The sequence below is a fragment of the Argiope bruennichi genome, chromosome 2 (genome assembly GCF_947563725.1).
Source record: "Argiope bruennichi chromosome 2, qqArgBrue1.1, whole genome shotgun sequence".
Lineage (NCBI taxonomy): Eukaryota > Metazoa > Arthropoda > Arachnida > Araneae > Araneidae > Argiope > Argiope bruennichi.
The window spans coordinates 66,653,935-66,677,637 of record NC_079152.1 but is presented as its reverse complement, the minus strand read 5'-3'; the positions used below and the strand labels follow the sequence as shown (position 1 = coordinate 66,677,637).

Genomic DNA, 23,703 nt, shown 5'->3' with positions numbered 1-23,703 from the left:
TAATACAACATTATTTATTTGCGATTTTGTTCTTTAATTTCTGTTTTTTGACTCCCGGGTTTCTGTAATTTGTTCTTAAATTTTACTTTAAAAGTTTAACTTTTAAAAAATCTGTTGTAGGTAAAAAAAGTTTGTTTATTTCTTTAATTGAAGCTTATATGCAATAATAATCATAAAATGTTATTACAATATTTACTTAAAAATTTTTTCGCAAAATGGTCTTCGGATTGATATATATATTTACTAAAAAAACTGAATTCATTCATTCATTCTATTTGATAATTAAGATTAAAATGTAAGATAAGAATATGTCCATTTTCGAATGATTTAACATATGACTATTTCAGTCACATATCCCTGAATCTTCAGAACTAAGGATTTTAAAGGTCATTCTTAAAAAAATAAAAGAAAAGAATTAAAAAAAAAAACACTTTCAGTGTGTAAATGAAATGCAAATACGTCACTTCCTATCCGGAAGATAAAAACTGACAAAAGTCGAAAGGAGAGACATATAAAATTAGAAGAAAAAGAAGCATCTTTCTCTCCTTGGCCTTTGCGTCCCGATTACGGTATTCGTGGCTTCCATCGGCAATTCAATCCTTCTGAAAATGAAGCCACTCGTGCCTCTTGAACCCCTCTCCACCCTCACCCTCCTTCGCCACCCACTTTCTTTATGCGTTTTTTTTTTTTTTTTTTTTTTTTTTTACTTTAACATCTGACTCCTATAGTAGCCCTGATCGATTTCCTATTGGGACAGAATCCGATTCAATGAAACAACCTATCCCGTGTCTCCGCGTCTTCAATCGACGTGCCCATGGATTTTCGAGCCACAATAGTGCAGGGAAAAAAATAATGAACAGACACCTTTAACAAATCGCTTCTATGTGACTGGTGGAGAAAAAATGCTTAGTGATATCTCAAACGTAGGGGAAAAAAGATTTCAATTCATACGAACAGTTTTTTTTTTTTTCTTTTGTCACTGAAGCCGTGACGAAAAAGTTCCGATTTGATGAATGTGACCTAAATGGTTAATTATACCAAAGACACTATTTTTCTAAAACTTCTACGATTTTTGAACTTTGAAAAAAGTTTCCCAACTCTTCCAGAATCATAAAGATATCGTAAAATACCCTCAATAATATTTTATATAAAATATAGAGCAATAATATAGGAATATGGAAGTGATGCCTGGATCCCCCACAAGCGAGTAATATTGCAGAGTATATTTTTATAGAAACGACTTTCAATTTTTTTCTTTTTCTTTTTTTTTTTACTTTCAGTCTCCTTTCTTAAATATTTATCAGTTTAATATCCTTAAATAGCAGCACTTATGTCATATTTTATATAAAATATTTAGAAAGGAAATATTTAACTAAAATGGACGAGTAAGCAATGCAATATGGTACAATATTGTACAATATATTATCTAAGAGGAAGAAAATATAACTAGTAGGAACTATACAATTAATTTATTGATTAGTGATATTTCGTTAAGTTTTACAAATAATTGTCCGTTAAGTTTAAATACCATTTTCATAAGAAATCTAACAGCTAGTCTAACAAGCATTAGACAAAAGAATCACGTTTCATCGCAACCAGAAGACAAAAGTCGGAGTGCATGTCAACAACATTGTTCAAAGATATATGATGCCATGATAATACGTCAACCATGATTAACAGAATTCCTTAATGTAAGGGCCAGTTACCTTTATATGAGTGCCTATTGAGAGTGACTAGGTTCCATTATGGATTGCTACACCATTTTATGAAACAGCACAATATCCTGTTTTGTTTTGTTTTTATATTAAAAGTGATTAAAATTGGTATAGGAAGCACATCTGAAATTGTTTCTTTAATGAAATATCAACTTTAGGTGTTGCTTTGCTCATTGCTTTTTATTATTTAGTTACGCAAAAATTAAAATATGAATTGCAAACATATCAACTATTATTTAATATAAGTCAATGTGCTACTCCAACTTCGGATTTTTAAAAAAATGCTGGGAGGAATGCAAAGTATAGAACAAATATTATATTTGTATTAATTAAAATATTTATTTATAATCAAATTCGACTTACATAATCTTTTTATGAAAGGTATATTAATTAAAATGAGAAAATATATGCCTATTAGATAATCTAACAAAAAGAGAAAGATCAAATAATATAAAGATTTTAAAATATTGATTTTTTTTTCTTCCTATTATCCTTATTCTACAAAATATACGGACAATTTTAACAACAATTTTCAATGAATGAAGACAATCTTTTTATGTATTTCCATACTTACTTTTTGAGACATATGACATTTTATGAAGTCGCAATTTCTTTTTCTCTTAACTCTAATCTCTTACATAGATAATTATGCAAACTCTAGTATTAGTAGTTCTACTATATCAATTTCCATTTGGAAATTAAGATTAATGTTCTTATAATTCTAGATAAATTATTTAAAAGACAAAATCATGTCGATACACTTAAAAAGCATTATCCTCAAATCTATACTAATAATAAAGCTCAATGTGTGTGTGTGTGTGTGTGTGTGTGTGTGTGTGTGTGTGTGTGTGTGTGTGTGTGTGTGTGTGTGTTGGCGCTCTACAGGCCAGACCGTTTGACATACAGCTACCAAATTTGGTACATGTATACCTTGGAGGTTGGGAATGTGCATCTGGGGTTCCTTTTTTCGAATTTTTAATTAGAATTTTAATTATTAATTAAAAACTAACTTTCCCGCCAAAAAATCTTCCATTTTCCCCACCGCCAACTTTTCCGCCAAAAAAATCTTCCATTTTCCCCACCACCAAACGAGAAAGGCTTCAGTTTTTTTTTTTTCTCCCAACAGTAATGAGGCTAGTGTTAAAATTTTTCGGCGGATTATTTCAATCGGTTCTGTTTATTTTTTTAATGTTTGATGCATTTAAAATTAAACATTGTTAATGAATCGATCTTTCAAATTCATTCTGAAGTACTTTTGAAATAAAATAAAACAGAATAAAGGAAATTAAAAATTTCTAATCCGCATAGCGTTACCCCAACTGGCGTAGAAAAAAATCAAGTATTTGCGTTACGTAACCGGCGAAGAAAATTCACGCATGCGCATTCTGTTCTGATTGTTGCCATGACAACGTTATCAATGGATGATTTAAATTATTTTTGGGTTAGTTGCATGCTTTTGTAAGTAAATTGTATTTATGTAAGTTATATATTTTTTGTATATGCTTATAGTTTTAAGTACATCGCTTTTTAAGTAGTTTTTTTAAAACCTGTTTTCAACCGTTTATTTTAAACGATTCGTTTTATTTTCTTAGTGTTTGATGCATTTAAATTTAAACATTGTTAATGAATCGATCTGCTCATTATGAATCTAAGAAAATTTTGCTGACCAACACTTGAGATATTACATAAATTAAAAAAGATATTCTTTAGTGCCCATAAAGTTTAAACGCTGAGTGACTCTATTTTCAGTAATCAGATTATAAAAAAATGCTTTGTTTCAGTAAAAAATATTATTATATTAATTGAAGATTAATTCTTTCCACTTTAATTTAAAGCATAAATTCTACGGGTGCTAACGGAAAATGAGAGAGATACATATTACGTTATGACTGAAGGCCTTTATAATATTATGAATGAATTATATGATAATCAAAATTTGAAGTTTTAAAATATTTTGATGAAGAAGCTATTAAAGTAGAAATTGCATAAAATATTTAATTATTAAAATTTTAACGAACATTAAGATTGGCGAACCGGCTGGTCGCCAAAGGCGGCTAGTAATGAATAAATTAATAACTTGGAGAATTTCTTCAAAATGAAACTGAAATATATCTTACCAAAATAACTTTCAAAATGTTGGATTTTCAAATAGAAAATTGATTGCTTAGTAGTGACATGAAAACATTATATCAAATATAAGCTTATAGTAATATTAATTCTTGCTGACTAAAAATAACCTAAATCATAGAGTATTTGCTCTAAGAATAGCTCAGTAGCCAATTCCTAAATGATTAGAGATAAATATAGTTACAGTTGGAAAAATGTTCTGTTTAATATGAAAAATATATGTATTGTTTTATTTAATAAATGTATTGCTGAAAAGTTGGCAGAATTTAAACTTTCATATAGCACCTAGTTTCTTCAATTTTATTTACTGATATATATCTGGTGAAATAACATTTTAAATAAAAAAGAACTTTCATTCGTCTGTGTTCAATTTACGAACCTTTGAATTGTATTTCTCTAAGACAATCGAAGTCTATCTCGAAGAAACAGAATCAATTAAGAAAATCAAACATAGTAATAAGGCTTCATAACACAATGAATTTATCGTAGAAAAGCAGAACTTTAATGTATTTGTATTATTAGTGCTCAAAATATTTATTAAACATGTCTGACGAGATCAGAATATTGTATAAAAATGTATGATTTATTATTTCTTAAGCATTACATTCACGACTTTTTAAAATCTAATGCTTCACTTCAGTTAAATACTCTTTTCAATCGAAATAATACATCTGTTTCTGATACTTTCACATAATTGATCATAATAAATTTTTCTTATACATGCACATAATAAAATGCGTTATTCGATAATTCTATAGTACACTTTGAAAACTGAAGTTTGTCGCATAAGTTGCTCTCCTTTACTCAAATAGGACATACCGGGTAAAGAAATAAATAAATGAAAATTAAAACCGCTTTAATTCCAATATCTTCTCACACATCATTTTCTAACATTAGACAGTTGAAATAAATTCGTAAATTTTTAAAATTCAGTTTAAATAGTTCTATTATGATAGCATTAACACTAATTACTATTTTATGAATGCACAATTATGGCAGCTCCAAAATCCTATTAATTTACTATGATTAATGAGCAATCTGCATATATATTTATAAATATATATTTACCATAATTCAAAGTATTTTATGCAAGTATGTATAAAAATATTTAATTCTAATTAGTTCATTTTATAAACCTCTTAATGACGAATGTTTACTCTTGTTTTTTTAAACATATGTTATCTTTATTAAGTAATTTGAAACTGAAACTGTATTAAATATTTCCATATCAGTAGTTCAGGAAAAAAAAATCACTTTTGAAGAAGTTAAAAATTATCTGTTAAAATTATTACACTAAATATATTTTCTAAAATATAATATGGTAATGTCTGAATTTGCATCTCTTACAGCAAATAATAATGGACCTTATGATATTGTATAGTAACTATTGTTTCATAAGTAAATATCTGCATTATGTCAAAATTTTATTAAACTTATATAATTTAGTAATCACACGACTCTAAGACCAATTAAATTATTCTTCATAATAAACATTTTTTTAGCTTTACTAATCTTTTACTGTTTCAATTATTCTTAATATGCATTTCCTTTCCAACTGTTTCATTAGGAGCTAATACTGCATTCTACATTAAGGAATGAAAATATACGAGGGTTATCAAGTTACTAGATCTACAATATAATAAAATGTAATTTTTTCTTTCTTATATCTTCATTTTTTTTTACAAATTAAAAATGGCTTACAAACATACATGAAAAAATTATCAGTTTCAAAAATATTCGTTCCTTTCATTTTCCCTTTACGTTTTACTTCCTGGTTTTAAATATATTCTTTGCCAAAAAAACGTGCAGTAAATCTTGCAATTATGTTATTTACAACCTGAAGATTTTTTTCTCTTGTATAAATACAGCAATAAAGGAAAAAGAGCGCTTTTTATTTATTTTCCGTTTCTATTAACTGCTTCTCTTTTTGTATTTGCATATTAAAGAAGCAATAAATTTGGAATAAACATGGATAACAAGTAGAAATGTTTATATTATGGGTAGGTTGTTCAGTTAGTTATATTAACGTCCCTTTTAAAAAACACCAGGACTATTTTTGGACAGACCTTGTAATTTGGAATCGCGGTCAGATGACGAAGGCAACACCTGAGATGGCACCCCCTATCCGAACTTCTGCACCACACCAGCCGGAGGACATTTGACCCCGACGAATTTAACGTGCCCCAGATACACTTACATAACAGTTCTTCGGTGGAATCGGGTCTCGCAACCCTGGAATCCTTCGCAAAGACTCCATCTTACCACCAAGCCACCTCATCCTCTCTTCAGATTCTAGGAGAGGTTCAAGTAAAATTTTTGTCAAAAGTTTTGTTATATGTGCAAGACGTACAACCTGAATGTGTTAAACAGTATTTTTCTGGAAATCAAAAATCCCAGATACTTAGATATTTAAATGAATTCATGAAAAGGAAACTCTAAGCTGATATCTTATATTATAAAATATTATTGCTCTTCCTTTAAAATATTAATATTCTTAATATTAATTTATATTACTTAAAATATAAATATACAATTGTGTAAACTATTTAATAAGAAAACCATCCAGAAATTATCAAAAAGGAAATAATTTGATCTTAAATCATGAAGTCCGTTTATGGTCACTATCTGCTGATTTGAAATTATTAATTTTATAAAAATGTACATTTTTTAAATATAATGTCAAATATCCGTTATTAATTTTGAAATTTATCATTTTAAATAGAAAGGTTATTGCTTCATTTATGGCGCAAAAACAGCTAAGGATGTTAAGCATCAGAAACGTAAGAATTCTTTTTTTAAATCCCATTCCTTTAGAGGTCAATAAAGACCTCTTTCTTCATATGCAATTAAAAGAGAAATACTTTTTTTAGTTGTGAGAAACGTTCCCTGAAATTGCGGTGTTAAGTTACATCAATAAGCGTACTAGTATTTCGCCCCTTTCATTTCTTGACTAAAATGCAAAAGAAATCTCTATCATAACTCTTTCTTTGAAAACTTGAACAATTTGATTTAGTTTATTAAAATTAATCGAAAGTAAAAAGATAAGGAATTAATTCCAATAAAAATAAAGGATAAGGAATTAAAAATAGAGTTATATTGAATAATTTTCCTCTCCTACACTTCTTGTTTTATTCCATTATCTAATTAAATGACATTATTTAAAGAAAGTTTTATAGTATTGATACAATTAAGACTTTTTGAAAAATGAATGCATTTGATTTTTTGTGCAAAACTAAATAAAAATTTGTACAGCATTAAATGTTTATAAATGATTAAGCTTTAAAATTATCTACAATAAAATATTAGAATAGTTAAGAGTTATTCATATTTGTTTGACACCGAATTAATCTATTAGCTGGCACTCAATGTTATTTTCATTTATCAGTTGGATACTGGGTAACATGAAAGTTGAATTTCAGATTTATATACAATTTGTCCGCAGATTACAAAAATGTAATGCTATATTGGACAAGAAATATTTTCTCTCCATTAAATCTGCAATAAAATCGAAAATATAAACGTCTACCACCGTTTATAACGCCATTCGGAATTAAAAATAATGCTGCCACTTTGATTTGCGTCATTACCGGGTTCTTATGTTTAAAGTGACTGATTTATAACTGTGTGAATAATTTAAACATAAATAAATAGCAAAGATCAATGAGTTGAGTTCTGCAGATTTCATTATTTCCTATTCACATTCATTCAATTACATTCTTCTTTCACGGACCAAAGTTATTACTAACATTTTCTTTTGGTGCTTTTTATATACTATATTTTATATTCCGCATTTCATTTTTCCTGTATGATATCATTATTTGTTTCATTTTGATATGAATAGAAAAAATTCCAACGTAAGGAAACAAAATGTTTCGTGTTACTACATATTTTCTTCTAAAATATATTACAAATTTCTTCTAAAATATATTACAAAAATACAAATCTATATTGGACAAATATAATGTGTAATAAATTCGGAAATATAATTCATGGAATCCTTGTATTGAAATGTTTGTCGTTTATCAAAGGAAGATTTAGTAAAAATTATTAAATTTTTCAACTGTCAGCTACTTTAAGACAATGAAAAAATACTTTAAAACAATGCATTATTTTTCATACTTGTATAGCGAGATTTTAAAAGAACTTTGATCATTATTGAGAAAATAAGTTTTTAATTAAAACTGATGTATTAACTACAACACAAAAATATTTACCATTTATTATAACTAAGCAAAACAGAAATATTACAAACCACCGCCTCCACAATTTATATATGAATAAAAATGTATTCTTTAAATGCTATACTGCTATTCTGTAATTGAAAGTCGTAATTTAATATAATTAAGTGTCATTATAAGTAACCAGAAAGTGGCTACAGCGATGATAGACCATTTATATTTGCCCATCATGAACGTTCAAGATAAACGCTGATAGAAAATTCGCTAGATATACTTAATGTAGAATTTAAAAAAAAAATTGGGTGTGGCCCTCGATATTTCATCCTACGAAAACAGAAGAACGAGTCAATTTAGAATTCTGGGAAAATAATATATCATCGAAAGAATACTGACAGTTTTAAATTTACCTACTGAGTGAGTAGTGTTGATTAATTACGCTAAAGCTATTCAGTAACTAATATAAGTATTTCTAGAGTAATCAGATTTCACGATTACCTTCTGTGATTTAAAAAATATATATATAGTTTTCTATGTTTCTACACATGTGCATTGCTTACCCATAATAAAAGCATCACGATAAAAGAATAAGATTCAAGAATATGGAACCAAAATGTCTTTCATTCTACTGTAATATTTTTTATATCAGTGGAAACAAGTTTTAGAGTAGTGTTCGAAACGAGCAGTATTTGAGTCGAATATTTTATCTCTTATACATATTTTATCTCTGATAAGCATTTGTTTTTGTCAGAATCTTCAATATTTGTTCATTTCGAAAATAACTCGAAAAAAATATGTATTCGACCCATTTCATTAACATATTCTAAAAAAATAATTTTATTTCAGTTTAATATTAAATTAAATGATTTAGTAAATTATTTTGTTAAATAAAATACAAAAAGTATGTTTTAGGATACAACATAACTTACTACTGAACCAAAATAAGACTGACAAACCGATGCAACAAACTGAACATCTAGAATAAAATGAAGACCAAATTGTCACTATTACTTCTTAATGAAATTATGATTTATAGCCTATTTGTAAGCTTTCTAAGCCATACATCTTTGCAAATGTTCCTAGTACAAGGCTATTAATAAATTTCGTTTACTCTGGTTAATTTACAATTTGTACCAAAAAACGCTTTGTTTAATTTTCGAGCGTTTTCTGCAGTATTTTGTCATACTTTCATCTGAAAGACGAAAATATTACAGATCTGATTTTTCTTCATTTAGCCATTTAATTGCGTTCGACATGTATGCACATAAATCTAAGTCTTCATTTGGATAACGTTCAATATATGTAATGTTTTATCTAATAAATATGAAATATTATTCACTTTATTATGATTTTTTTACATAATTTACCATGCATCCATTTATATTTTTGATGTGTATATGAGACATCACTTGACATTAGAAAATGGAATCTTGAGAGATTTAAAAAAGATGAATCCTTTAGTTAACAAGTTAATTTATATTGAGATAATATTTTCATTGTAAAAGCTAGAAATTAGAAGGAATAAAATTTGTTATTTTCCAATATCTGCGAGTGGGTAATCCTTCTAAATTATAAAGAATATCCAGAAATAGTCAATTTTAATCTATAATATTAAATTAATCTATAATATTCAAATGTTTCAAAATATTACTGTGGATACTTGAGAGATTTTAAAAGATAAATTCCGCAATTAACTGTCTAATTTCTATTAAGGGAATACATTCATTGTAAAAGATAGAATGCGAAAAGGAATGAAACTGGTTATATTCCAGTTTCTAAATTAAAGAGCAAATGCTTAGAAATAAAATATTAATATGTTTTATATTGATATTGATTATATATTTATATTTGAATATTATAAATATTAAATTATTCTATAAACATCAAATGTTTCAAAATGTTACTGTGGGTAGGTACTGAAATACCCATATCAAAAAATACAAAAGCTTTTACCATGAACCAAATACATCATTTTAAATACACACGGGTTTTTACTGATCTGTGCAGAAAATCTGAAAGCAGTAACGTTCAATTTTTTTTCGAAACAACAGTGTCCATTTTCAAAATTTGAACACTTTAGACGAAAGAAAATTTTAAATTCGAGCCTATTTGAAGCTTTGCCTGGCAATGGAAAAGTCATGAAAAGTTTTGTTACATCATATTGAGAGTGAAAGAACAGCTCACTCTTGTTTCAGAGTAGAGTGCCGGATGTTGGGGATAGGAAAGGCTTTACGGGCAAGAGGTTCGAGAACAATGGAAAAGGGGAATAAATTTTGTTATTTTTCTTTCTTATGAATAAAAAAAGGACCAACCGAAATTTCATTTCAATAAAACATGTCGGATGTTAAATTTTCTTCTGAATTCTCAAATATCACCAATCCACGTCAAGTACTGGAAAGAGAAGTGAAATAGCTAGACTTGCGTGCGTATATTTTCCAAGCGCGATCTTTAGAGAGGTAACCTTGATGTTAAAAGTGGTATAAGTTTGTTACTTTCTGTTTTCTTGATTGTTAACTTCGATTCGTGCTAAACCCAATATGTATATAAGTCAATGGATAAATTTTAACGCGACTGTAAGTATTAAAAAATGAAATTCTTTAGTTTATTGTTAGAGCGCATTGTTATTCTAAGGCAAAAATATTTTAAAGATATCAAGGTATTAATACGAATCATGTCACAAAGAAATTTTTTTTTATCTATTGCGAAAATACAACACTTATACGCTCACTGAAAAACAAAAGAAACTTTCGTGCACGGGTTAGATATTAAATTCCATATATGTGAAGGAAAGTTTTGAAGAACGAACTCTTTTTTTGAAAACATGTGTAGAACACAGAAATTGTGCAAATGCTTGATCCGAAACGAAATAAAATCAATAATGCGTGTAAGTGTCAATCAGAGACATACTTTAAAATACCAGTTATAATTCGTGTTCATTTTGAAATTACAATTTATAATATTACAGTTCTATTTATATGGAATAAGCATTCTCAATCTAAGAAAACAAGAGTCTTGAATATTTTAATATATAAAAACAATTGCTGTGAATTAAAAAACTCAAAGAGATTTCAGGTATATATCTACATTGAAAAAAAAACCTTTTTGATCGGAAGTCACAGTTTTTTTAATTAATTTTATCTGCAAACCTGTTGCATTTTGTTCTTAAAATTGTTTATGTCAATGGTAATTAGGATTGAAATTAAAATTGAAATTAATTGAATTTAATAGAATTTAACAGCTGAAAACGGCAAACAATACTATACGCAACTTTTTTCTTATTATTTTTATTTATGTTATTTAAAAATTGCCTTCCCTATCTTTACTTTAAAATATTTTCCAATTTGATTTCCTTTATCGTATGCTCGGTGTCATTTTAGAAAATTTTATTGCACTTTTCTTTGTTTTTGATGACATTGTTGCAAATTTAAATTCTGAATTACTGAAGTATCTCGATTTTCCATAGATGATGCGATTTCTCACAACAAATGCACGAAAAGTATTTAAATTGTACTTATAACATGTCTTATTTGATAGAAGCGTCTCCAGGTATAATTAACAAGTATTTTCAAATCAAAAGACAGAATAAATATTGAAAAAATACAATATCATCTTCAAAAATGGTAACAATAAATACTCATTAGAGTCAAGAAAATGACATATAAAAATTTCAAAATAAAAGGAAATGAATTATACTACATAGAAGGAGAAAAGATACCTAATTTATTTCGGAAGTTTTGAAGGAAAGTTTTTCTGCCCATCTCATTAAAAATTAAAAATAAATTTTTAAATATGTTTTTCAAAAAGTTTTCACTTTTCGTACCAAAATTACTGATATATTATTAAAAATATCAGTTCAAAATTTGGCATACATTTAGTTTATAATAAAATTTGCAGAATGAACCAAAATAAAAAGTGATGAAATATTATACAGTTATACCTTTTAAGTTCTGAGAAACGATTATACAAAATTCTTATACTGCAGACTCATGTAACTTACATGTATTTTGAATTATTCTTGATTCTTGGCTTCATTCTAGCCAATACATTATAATTATTTATGTTTTGACTATAGTATACCGAGGAATATTCTATTACGGTTATTTATTTTTATAGGGAATGTTAGAAAAAAATCAAAATTTGGCGCAGAAAATTCTAAATCTTCACAAATAATTAATATAATAAGTACATTATAGAATTGTTTTTTATGCTAAATTAAGTTTCTGCATGGATGTCACTCGAAAAAAGAAAAATGTTGTTTCAAATATTATTTTCAAAAAAAAGTCCTCCGAATATAGTTGGACACTTTCAATTAATTTTTATTTAAAGAATCATCATCAATTCACAATTTTAGTTTTTTTTTTAACTTAAAAAAAAACTTAAAACCACTTTCCTTCGCAATCATTTTTTCGACTAAGGTTATATGTATGTCAACACTTAAATGTTCTTTTTTCTGGGATATTTTACAATCATTATGTGCATCCTCGTTTCCAGGTATTCGCTCAATTCAAGCTGTCTCTTCATATAAAGGTTTTTTCCCTGAGCTTTTTCGTTCCTTCTTCTAGGAAGACAGAAATGAAATCAAATATGAGCCGGTTGGATGCTTTCGTTGTCGAAGAAAGAGGAAAACAGCAGAATATGAGAGGCTTTCGAAGTCTATGAGATGTTTATGCGGTTCAAATAGTTGCAATAAACCCATTTTTAGCGTTAAAGCGATGAAAAAAGAATTCAAAGGATCAAAGGAAATTGAAGTTTTGCCTATTATTTTTCTATCGAGGCGAGGTTTACGGATAACATGTTTTGTGCGTAAGCACTACAACGTTATTTTAGATATGGTGTCAGTTAAATAAAAAAAAAAAAAAAAATGTCTTGTGAGCTGTATAAAAATTGCTACGCTCAGCTATGGAAGTCTTTTTAAAGCTTATTATTATTTTTTATTTTTCATTTTTCCTTTAAGAAAATTATTTGAAAAATATTGAATATTATTTGAAATTGAAATTTGAATTATTTGAAATTCGTTTTAATGGATAGCAAGAAAAATTCAGAAATATTATTAAAAAAATTTATTTTTTCTATTTAATATAATTTTGAATACTGAATTTTTACTTAAACGGATTTGAAAATGTTTTAAATCAATACCCATGAATATGATAATACATGCATAATAAAAAAAAAAAAAAATGTACCATTTTTAATGAATCATCTAACATTTATCTTACCCTTCCGTATAGATCTGAGCAATTTAAAGTGTATTTATACTGTTAAGGTACAATTTCCATGGTGAATAATTTATTTGAAACTAATATCTCTATAGGCGCTGATTTCTCCAATGGATTGTATTGCAAGATAATAATTTCAATCTTGATACTATATTTTTGAATTTGAAACAGATCAGTTTTGCAGTATTGTCTAATTTAAAAACGATAAGGGATATTTTGAGAGCATTTGAAATCGCATTATTTTGAAACCTAATGAAATGATGAGAGTGACACCCTCCTAAAAATCTTCGCCCCATATCAATTGGCGTTAGCCCTACGACTTCAGAATCAATATTACCAAGGTTATGTATGGATATTTTGTTAAATTTTTAACAGAATCGGATCACTCGGTTGATCCGATTCTGATAAAAAGATAAGAAGATACAGGATAGTTTCCCATAATCCAAATTTTCAAAACATATCAAATTATTTGTATTTAATTATTTATAATTTAAACAAAAATGATGCAACTGATAATTCAATTAAATTAGTGATGAAAGAAAGAATCAAGAATTAATACTTCAATGATTTCTGATTTTATATTAATTTCCTCCTACAATTTACGGAATTAAATTACTGAAATCGTATCCTCTATTATTCTAATTGTAGAATAGTAGCAATTTACATTATCATTTAATTATATTTATTATTATCTTTATTCTAATTATTCATTGACGCATTGATTGTTTTATTCTAGATTTTAGTTTGTGTTTCCGATTCACCAAGTAGCAATCTAACCTCCTCCAGAAAGTGTATACTCGATAAAATGGAACCAGTGACAGAACTATTAATTGAGGACAAGAAAGGTATATGCATACTACTGCCGAGCTTTGGGAGAGGAATGCTCTGAGAAGAAATTATTTATGCTAATTTTTATAACGCATTGCTGTGAGTGCCAAATAAATATCATGACAATTTAGCTATTTAATTTAATTACATTAACGTCCCGTTTTAAAGAAACACTAGGGCTATTTTGGAACGGACCTCATAATTTTGAACCGCGGTCAGATGACTAGGATGACACCTAAAACAGTACCCCTTCTCCAAGCTTCCACGCCACACCAGCTGGAGGACGATGCATTTAACGGGCACCAAACCAGCTTACACAACGGCCCTGTCCGTGGAATCGGGTCTCGAACCTGAAACCTTCCGGTTCCAAAGCCAAGACTTACCACCAGGCCACCGCGTCCCAAATATCATTATAAAGATCTTATTTACCCATAAACTATTGATAACGGCTAGCATTGGAGATTTAGGCGAAATATTACGAGCACCACATATTCTTCGTAAGGCCACCGAGTAAAACATGTTTTACATAAAACGATGTTTCTCACTCATTATAATTGTTTCATTCTTTTATTTTTGTCCGTGGAGATACACTAGAACGTACCGATGAAAAATAAATTTATTATTAATATTACATTAGTGTTAAGTGATTTTTGATGCATCATTTTCCAAATATTTCATATGAGCTTGAATAAAAAATTTATTTAATCTATGCAATTTCTTCTGAAGAGAGGATTAAACTAGAAACCAAGTTTAATCCTCTTCTTAATTCGCCTAGAATGTGATTTATTAAATTTCGATCATACGATGAATGTATTTTAAATACACAAAAGTATTTATTCATTCGTAGCGAGAATTATTTTCTTAAAATTTCTATCATTACTTTAAAAATTACATACGCTTCTGCTTTTCTACCCCCCCTGGCTATAATAGATAAACCAATAAGAGAGAAGATGGTAATAATAGCCGTGAAGAATTATAACTTACTTTCAAGCCCCTTGAAACTTTAAAAAAAAAATTGATAAAATTTTCGATTTTCCGAAATGTTTTTGAACATTGAGTTTTTTAATGATAATTATGAAGTAAATAATCTTGGCTATTGTCTTTCAGTAAAAATGTTTTCGTTAATACTTGAGTGATTAATTTTTGCATGAAATGAGAATTTCCATCGCTTTAGACCAATAAAGCATGTGAATTTCGTTAATTTTAATTTTCTTCTCGAATAGATCACTAACAGCACTGTGAATAAAACTGTAACCATTAAAAAGTCTTGGATAGAAGGAATGCCAGCATTGCATATTTTTATAGTTTCTACGAATTTTCTATGATGCACTGAAATGAATTAGATCAAAAATATTTCATAATATAAAAAGTACAAGAAACTTCTCAAAAAAAAATAATTGTTATTTTGAAAAGTCAAAAATTTCGTTAATGATAAGTAAACTGTGTTTTATCAAATAAATACATGCAAAAATTTCCTTCAACTAATTTTTCTTGTATATAATCAAAAAAATTTATAATTTTTCGATTAAATATTATAATTTGTTAATGAAACATTCAATTAATTGATCTATAATATATATGCAAATGATTAAATCTTTAAAAAAATTCTCCATTGTTTTTATTTTTCTCCAGGAAAGGAACTTAGAAAAAAATTTGAACTAATATTCCAAATTTCTCTCTTCATAATCTATCTCGTTTATCTAAATTTTTTTAGCTCTCTGATTGGGAAGAAACGAATTTCAAAATATTATTTGTTGACGAGGTAGAAAGGAATTTTTCATGAGATTTTTTTTACACACAAATAGATCTCATATTAACAATTAAACCAAATTAGTCAGTTAAAAAGTATTTTATGCAGTATAAATTATACTGAATTATGAAGCAAGTACAAGGTGTTATTATATAACCTGCACAAGGAAGACAAAAGAAACGATTGCCATTAACATTATTGTCAAATAAAACAATAGACAAATTCCCATTACAATTTGTCTTTTCCTTTTTTTTTAAATGAATTTTTTTCTGTCTTTTCCCACAATTATTACATCCATATTTGGATTGAAATAACTGAATAATTGAATTGAAAATGGATTTCTTAAATTTTCTTTTTGAATCACTTTGATATGGCCAGTTGAGGAAGATTCGTGTTTGCGATAATCATTTGAGATTCACTTATTCCCACAGAGACCATTGTGTATGTAGAGGGGGAGAAGGGAGGAGGCACCATTAAAATTAATCATAAGACGAATTGAAGTGATGTGGGAGTTTAATGGAAGGTACCCAACCACAGCTGTCTTTTTTTTTTTTCATCCGCCCCTCAAAAAAGATGGTAGGTTCTTCCCAAACCGAATTTTTGTAATAGCAACGCCTAGAAACGAATGGAAGAATAGAGTCTAAAGAGCTCAGAAACAATGTCAAGCATTCAAAAATAAACTATTATTTATAGCATTAAATAATGTTGATTAAAAATAAATTTATCCATTTACCTTTCAACTGCGATATTTTAAGTGTATTTACAGGTGTTAGGGAATTTGAAATACATATTGTATACTAATTTCTCATACTTTCTAACTTCAAAACGTTTCTAAACTGTTTATTCTGTTAAAGAAGTTATATAGTTTTTAATTTTATTACACAGAGTTGATTTTTCTAAGTTTATCTTTTCTAAAAGAACTTCATAAATTTTGTTTTAAGTTTAGAACATTCAAATTTGTTGGCAGAATATTACAAAATTCAAATATCGGACATTATCGTACATTTTCAGATCCAGATGCATATTAATATATAATAAATAACATAGATCTTTGAGGGTCTAATGGATAAATTTCATTAATTATAAAAAATGTTAATGTGTTTGACTTATTGGAAAATTTATTAACTACAATCCATTTGATATTATTAAGATAATGAGAAATAATAGAATAGAAACCGAAAATTTCAAGAATTCTTCACAAATTTTAAAATGTCAAATAATTTTTAAATAGAAAATTCCAGAATTAGGTGAGAAAAAACTCTCTCCAGTTGTGAAAATGTCCTTAAATCTCAAAAAAGGCAATTCAGAACGTTTTAATTAAAAAATCATTCTGATTAACGCCTTTAATTTACGGCATTGTTAATATCGATTGCAAAGCAAAAGTTCCTCTTAATTTAAACAATAAATAAAGTACTCTTAATGGTTGATATTAATGGCCACTTTTATTGCTGTGGAAAAGAGGCACGGAATTTATCCGGTAATTATAAGAAACTTGCAGTGCAATAAAGAGAAGATTGTTACAGTTTTTGCATCCGCCATAAAATTTGGCCATATTTAGCATTATAAAATAATTCGTTTAACTATCGAACCAAGAATTGAATTTTTATGTAATAATTTTCAAATTTCACAAATTATTGTCATGAATTCTATGTATTTAAAAGAAGGGTAAGAAATGAAAAATTATATTATGCATTCAGTTTCTAGAAATACTACATTTTGTTTTATTTATTTTTTTTCTCTTTGCATTTATGCTTAATAACATTTTTCACTTTTCAATGAATTATTATTTCATCAAAAATTCAGTAATTCGAACTCCTTTTAAATAACATTTCTAATTTGTAGATATATTCAGTTCATTTGAAGAGAAAACTTTTGTTTCTTAACTTCAGCACAACATGATCAAGATATTTAAGACTTGGGGAAAGAATCAAACCAGATTAAAGAGTTAAAATTTGGAACTGCCTCGACGAATTTCAGAATTTTGTCGAATTTTATTGATACTAAAAGCATGCACATAAAATAATAAGTTTCGGAGAATTCTATGATATTAGAAGAATATCGTAGAATCTCGATTATGTTCTTAAATAAAGTATTATTTCCAGTTGTTGCTTAAGGCATTTTATTCTAGGTAATGCAAATTACTTAGAACCTGTTACTCTAGGTAATGCAAATTACCAAGGCCATTTTTTTTAAAAAAAAATAATCTAACCAAGTTTCTTTCACCTTTCATCAAATTTTAAATTTAATCCGACATGTTACTAATTTATTGATATCATTTGTTTTATTTTAGTAAATTTGAGAATGTGTGTGTGTGTGTGTGCGTGTGCGTGTGCGTGTGCGTGTGCGTGTGCGTGTGCGTGTGCGTGTGTGTGTGTGTGTGTTCATCATTCATTACGATTCATAATAGCTCAGCATGCACATTTGTAAATACTATTATTTCAGTAAATGCTTGAGGTTTTATAAATATAATAATAAATAAAATAAAACAGATTTGAATTAGACCAAATATATTTGTTAAAGGTTTCATTTTATCTTAACACTTTACAATGCATAGAACTCATTTTTTTTTCATGTGGATTTATTTATTTAGTGAAAAAGATTAGTATTATTTCATCGGTCTGTGGCATTTTCAGCCATTTTTACAATTTGTGTTTTAAAAAGTATATATATTTTTTTGGGAGGGGGGCTCTAGATTCTTTTTATAAAAAAACAAGTTTATTTTATTGAATTTTGGCCACATCTTTGGAAATTGGAATTATTAGGCAAATACAGTAGAACATTGATCATTAAAAACCTGATTTATCTAGAGAAAAATAATCAATCTAAAAGGACATAATGTTTTAAAAACCGAGGACGAGTTGATATATTCAATATTTGCAACTCAAGTTATATTTTTTATAACTTTTTTTACAAATCGAGAATTTTATTCCTTATTCGGAATACATAAATAAAAAAAAATATACGAATTATAAAATTTCAATTTCGTATTGATTTTATACATTTATTATGAATTAAGTAAACAGAAAAACTAAAAACGAAATGTAAAGAAATCGGGGACATTTACTGAACAATTTTTTTTTTAAGTGATTCTGTCCCAGCTCATCCGATATGCCTTGTTACGCATCATATTTCTGAGTACCACTTTCGATAAAATGAATTAATAGCTCATTCTTTTGAAAATTAAAAATTTATAAAGAGTTACTAAGTTAGTTTTACCATTATCAAAGTAGAAAATATGTATTTTTCATAGCAGCAAAATATTTATGTGGAAAGTAATAATTAGCACTTACGAATCTTTCACATTCATAAGTACTAATAATTTTATAAGAGTTTTTGCAAAAAAAAAAAAAAAAAAAAATATTGAGATTGCCACTTAAATCAACAAAGAAAAAAAATCCTCTTTTCAAAATTTAATATTCAAAAATTGTTTTTATGATAATATATTACACTGAACAAAAATTCCTTTCTGTCGTTTTTCTCTACTATTTTCGAATATTTTCTATTGCTTTATAGAATCAGTGAATATATTTCTATTTTTGTAACTTAAGTTTAAGAACATTTAAACCTTTACACATTTCACATTAAGTGAATCAGATATCAGAATTTTCACTAACAACGTAAAATATTTTCTGGAATCTATTTCCAGAAAATATTTTTGAAAATAATACGAATACCAAATATTAATTATGATTCGATACAAAAGGGCGATTTATCAAATACAATCCACAAATGCAGTGTAAGGAAGAGTGGTTCTATTTATCACTCATTTATTTTAAAGTTATTAACATAAATATTTATTAGAAAGACTTTGTCTTACCTCTTATTACAGCATCCAAGATATCCAAATTTGGAATATTCATTCGTAACAAACTCGAATTCAGTCTAAGAAATCCATCCTCCATCCGTGACACTAGAAAGATCCTCGTATCACGCTCTTTTACTACGCTGTGACAAATGAGCCTGTTTCCCAATCCAGAAACCACGACAGCATTACCTTGTAGCTTTTTGTCACCCTTCAATGCCCTTTTCACGAAGACCATCGCATTATAGTCCAGGATAAAAGAACGGACCGGGCTCTTTCGGTAGATTCTTTGGACTGTGCCTGTGAAAATCACCTCTGCTCTTTCCTCTCTTTCATTCAGAGTTTCGGTTTCATCACAAGGTCGGCAAACGGTTAAGCTTCCATAACCAAGAATAAAAATTAATGAAATAATATAATAATCCATAATGCGATGCAACTCTTTAGTCAAAATACCTGTTGTAAGAAGCTATAACACATCGATCTATTAAATAGTTTCTTCTAAATACCAGCATTGCTTCTATGAATCCAAAATATCCCTTAGATACGAATTAATATTTAATTTTTGAAGATGAATAAGTGTACAATCGAAAGGTACAACATTATTTTTTAGAAAGAGAATAATATCTAAAGTCCCTTCAGAAATTTAATAAATTACTTTATATTCATAGTGGTGACCGTAATATAATGAAACAGATTTTCCATTCCATTGTAATTCAATTTATGAAATCTGCAACCATAATTTTCAAAGATTATAGATAATCAAAAATTTCACATTGTTGTTTTCACAATCTAGCCCTTTATAGTTATTGAAGTTCTCTAATGGAAGTCAAAAACATTTTCAAAATACTTCGCCACCTGTTGAATAACGCAGCTTTTCATATTCGTATCAAAATCTTCATCCAGACAATGACTTGTATTTTGAGTCAATTTAAGAGGCACTAAATGAAAATGGTTCCAATATTAATTTCTCAATTCAGTCATATCTTAGAATTACAATAACAAGATCGAAAACATATATAGAGATAATAGACAACCAATTCTCTGTCAGTTAATTATTTCTTCTTATCCTTATCTTGAAAACAAAGTATTTTTCACTTCACCACTGGTCTAAAAATTTCTACCTCTTTTAGACTCAATTTAATTGTAGATTCCGTTTACAATTAAAACATTTTAATGAAGATAAGACAAATTCTTTTTGCAACTAAATGAATGCAGCCTTTCCTCTTATGCATCAACACTATCAAGTGCATTCCAAAAGCATTGAACTATGGAGTGACTGCATTACTTCGTCGCTTCCTTTCAATATTGAGGAAGTCGCAGCCTTTTATCTAATTGCTTAACACCTCGACATAAAGAACTGTTCGCTTATGTAGTAACAAAGATCTGCCGTCACCAAAGCTGACTGTTTCTCGTCATTTCGCCTTTGCTTGCCCCTCCCCTTCGAACTTTGAAAAGCAAAGAAAGACTCTTCGCGGGCGTCTGAAATATGCAATCGGAGCCGTACACTTACCACCAGTGCTTGGAACGGAGCGCTATGCTATTAAACACACTGGATGTTGTGTCTGTCTCTACGGGATGGGGGTAACAGTACAAAAAAGCGAGTGATTTCCCACGGGCGGGATGGGGGCGTACTGGGTGATGTGTCTTTTTAGTTCTCTGGGTCAGGGAGTATGGAATGCGCGAGGGAGGGGTGACAATTTCACGCAGAGTGTAATCTTTGCATTTTTTTTATCGTATTTTTTTTAGCCTAGTCGGAGGGGTTGGACTTTGTAAATACTTAGCGATGCGGATGGATTTTTATTTATTTATTTATTTATTTTTGCGTTTAAAAGTGGTTTTTTCCCCTTGCTGAGTTAAATGTTATTTTGAAATTTAAAAAAAAAAAAAAAAAAAAAACGAAGTGCACCTGTTTCCTTTCAAAGATCTAAGCGCATAAGTCGAATCAAAATGCATACCGCACAAAAAAGAAAGTTCCATTTTTTCCTCTGTTGTTGTCTGATATTTGAATTCTATACAACGCAATTTTATAAACTGCGTGATACTCAAATCCAAATAAATATATATATTTTTTTGTCTGTAAGAGGCATACTTATATTATTCATTATTTAAATATTTCCATTAACTAAAAATAAAAATTTCTTTCAATATATAGGTATACTTTAATTTATACTTTAATAATTATAACAGGTATAATTTAATTAGTATACAGGTATGGACACAAATACGACCGTAATAAATAGTTTCATCAATTAACTTCAGTCTAATTAAGCCTCAAATTTTTACGGCTAAATTAATTAAATAATTAATTCTTTACAAAGAAATGATCTCCAACTGTCTATGGCATGACGATGTTAAGTGACGCAGGTTGCATAATTTGATTTTCTTATTCACTTATTTATCATCAATGAGCTAGAAAATCTAAATGATATTTTGTGTATGAAATTTTTCACATCATACTCATGATTCGTTTTAAAAAAGTGATATATAAACGCCCAAACGTATTGTTATTATGACTTGTATTTTTCTTAAGTCCTTACACACACACACACACACCCCTTCCAGTGATTCCAACACTGTCAAATATAAAAGATTTTATTAGAAGCATATTAAACACATTGTTTCACAAACAATAGCGTTTTAGCAATAACAAAATTGTGTTTCGCATTTTATAGCAAGTAAATATTTTCTCATACTAAATTGTGCATTCTACAGTTAAATTTTACACTGTCATTTCTTAAAGAGTGTATTTTTCGATAAAACCTCAAGGCCAAATAAAGAATAATGACTCTATGAGCTTTAGCAGCAAATGGATTTTATTTAAACAAAGTAAGAACAATTTCAGGTTTACTTACAAAAGATTTGTTAAAAAGTATTTTTAAATCTGGTTCTATATACACTTCATTAAGAAGGGAACGAAATAAATCAATAAAGCAGTGGATAAAAAAATTTTATTAAATTGTTTCGAAAATTCTAAATGCTTCAAGTCGTAATGGCTTCAACAAATTATTTTCTTTACAAAAATTGAAGAATCTCACAGATTTATGCAATATCATTGCTTTCAGAACAAAGTCAACAACTTTGGTAGAATAAAAGTTTTTAATTGCATTTAGCAAACTTGAATTACATTTGAATAACAATCGTTAATGAACAACAAGACATTCTGCTACAATTATTATTATTAATACTTATTTCATAGAATATTAGTCTATTGTATTATTATAAATACAATAGACTCGTGCAATATGGATAACCATTCATACTTTAAATGAAAAAAAAAAACATTAAGAGAAATTTCGATTAACGAGAGATTTATCTGTATGGATATCAAATGTAAATAAATACGCTGAACATCAAAATTTTCTGCGTCGAATAATTATAAAATATATTACCTTTTCAATCGCTTTGAACGACTTTATATATATATTTTTATCTTATAAATTTTTCTTAAAAATTTATCTTAAAAATTATATATTTTTTTCTTATAAATGCATCTTTATATATATATCAATGATGAAGAAATATTTTTTTGAAAAAAGTTTTAAATTCAGTAATTGTACTCGATAATAAAACATTTGTCATTAATTAATAGATTAATTTCTTCGTATAGAAGGGCGCGTTCACATTTCTCATAAAATTTATATTTGATTCTCTAATGAAATTAAAATAGCAAATAATTTAAAAGATAACAATCAGATGAATTTATTTCTTTCAAATATCTTTACGTTCTTAGAGACACTGAATGTTATTTATTTAAGAATTAAAATAATTTCTAGTTAATGAAACTCCTTAATTTAGACTAGAATTCCTTTTAGATTTTACAAAATTAAAAACATTTATCTTTAAGTTTTGCATTACAATATATAATATGCTCGAGGTACTTGTGATACCGTTTTTAGGTAGATTCTTTATAAGAAGATTGCCTATTTTAAAATGTCTAAGTATTTCTTGTCGAAAGTACGACAACAACAACAAAAAAAGTCTACATATCATGTTACAAAAGATAATAAAATTTTTTGGGTTAAAAATGAGAAAAATATAAGTTTATTGAATTAATGTCGAAGAACCCAGTCGATAATTTAATTTATAACAG

The 23,703-nt window shown here is 27.7% G+C and overlaps 1 protein-coding gene across 2 annotated transcripts in view; it reads right to left on the bottom strand.

Moving 5' to 3' along the window:
• The window catches only part of LOC129961847 (agrin-like), a 467,273-nt gene that overhangs the window by 405,849 nt on the left and 37,721 nt on the right, over positions 1–23,703 (bottom strand). Inside the window, exon 1 of one of the 2 annotated variants that reach the window (XM_056075434.1) lies at positions 19,629–20,983. The exons of the other annotated variant lie outside the window; for it this stretch is intronic. Coding sequence (XP_055931409.1) covers positions 19,629–20,037 — 409 coding nt within the window. The 5' untranslated portion in view covers positions 20,038–20,983. Of the gene's footprint in view, positions 1–19,628; positions 20,984–23,703 lie in introns of those variants that run through there. 2 annotated transcript variants of the gene reach the window in all.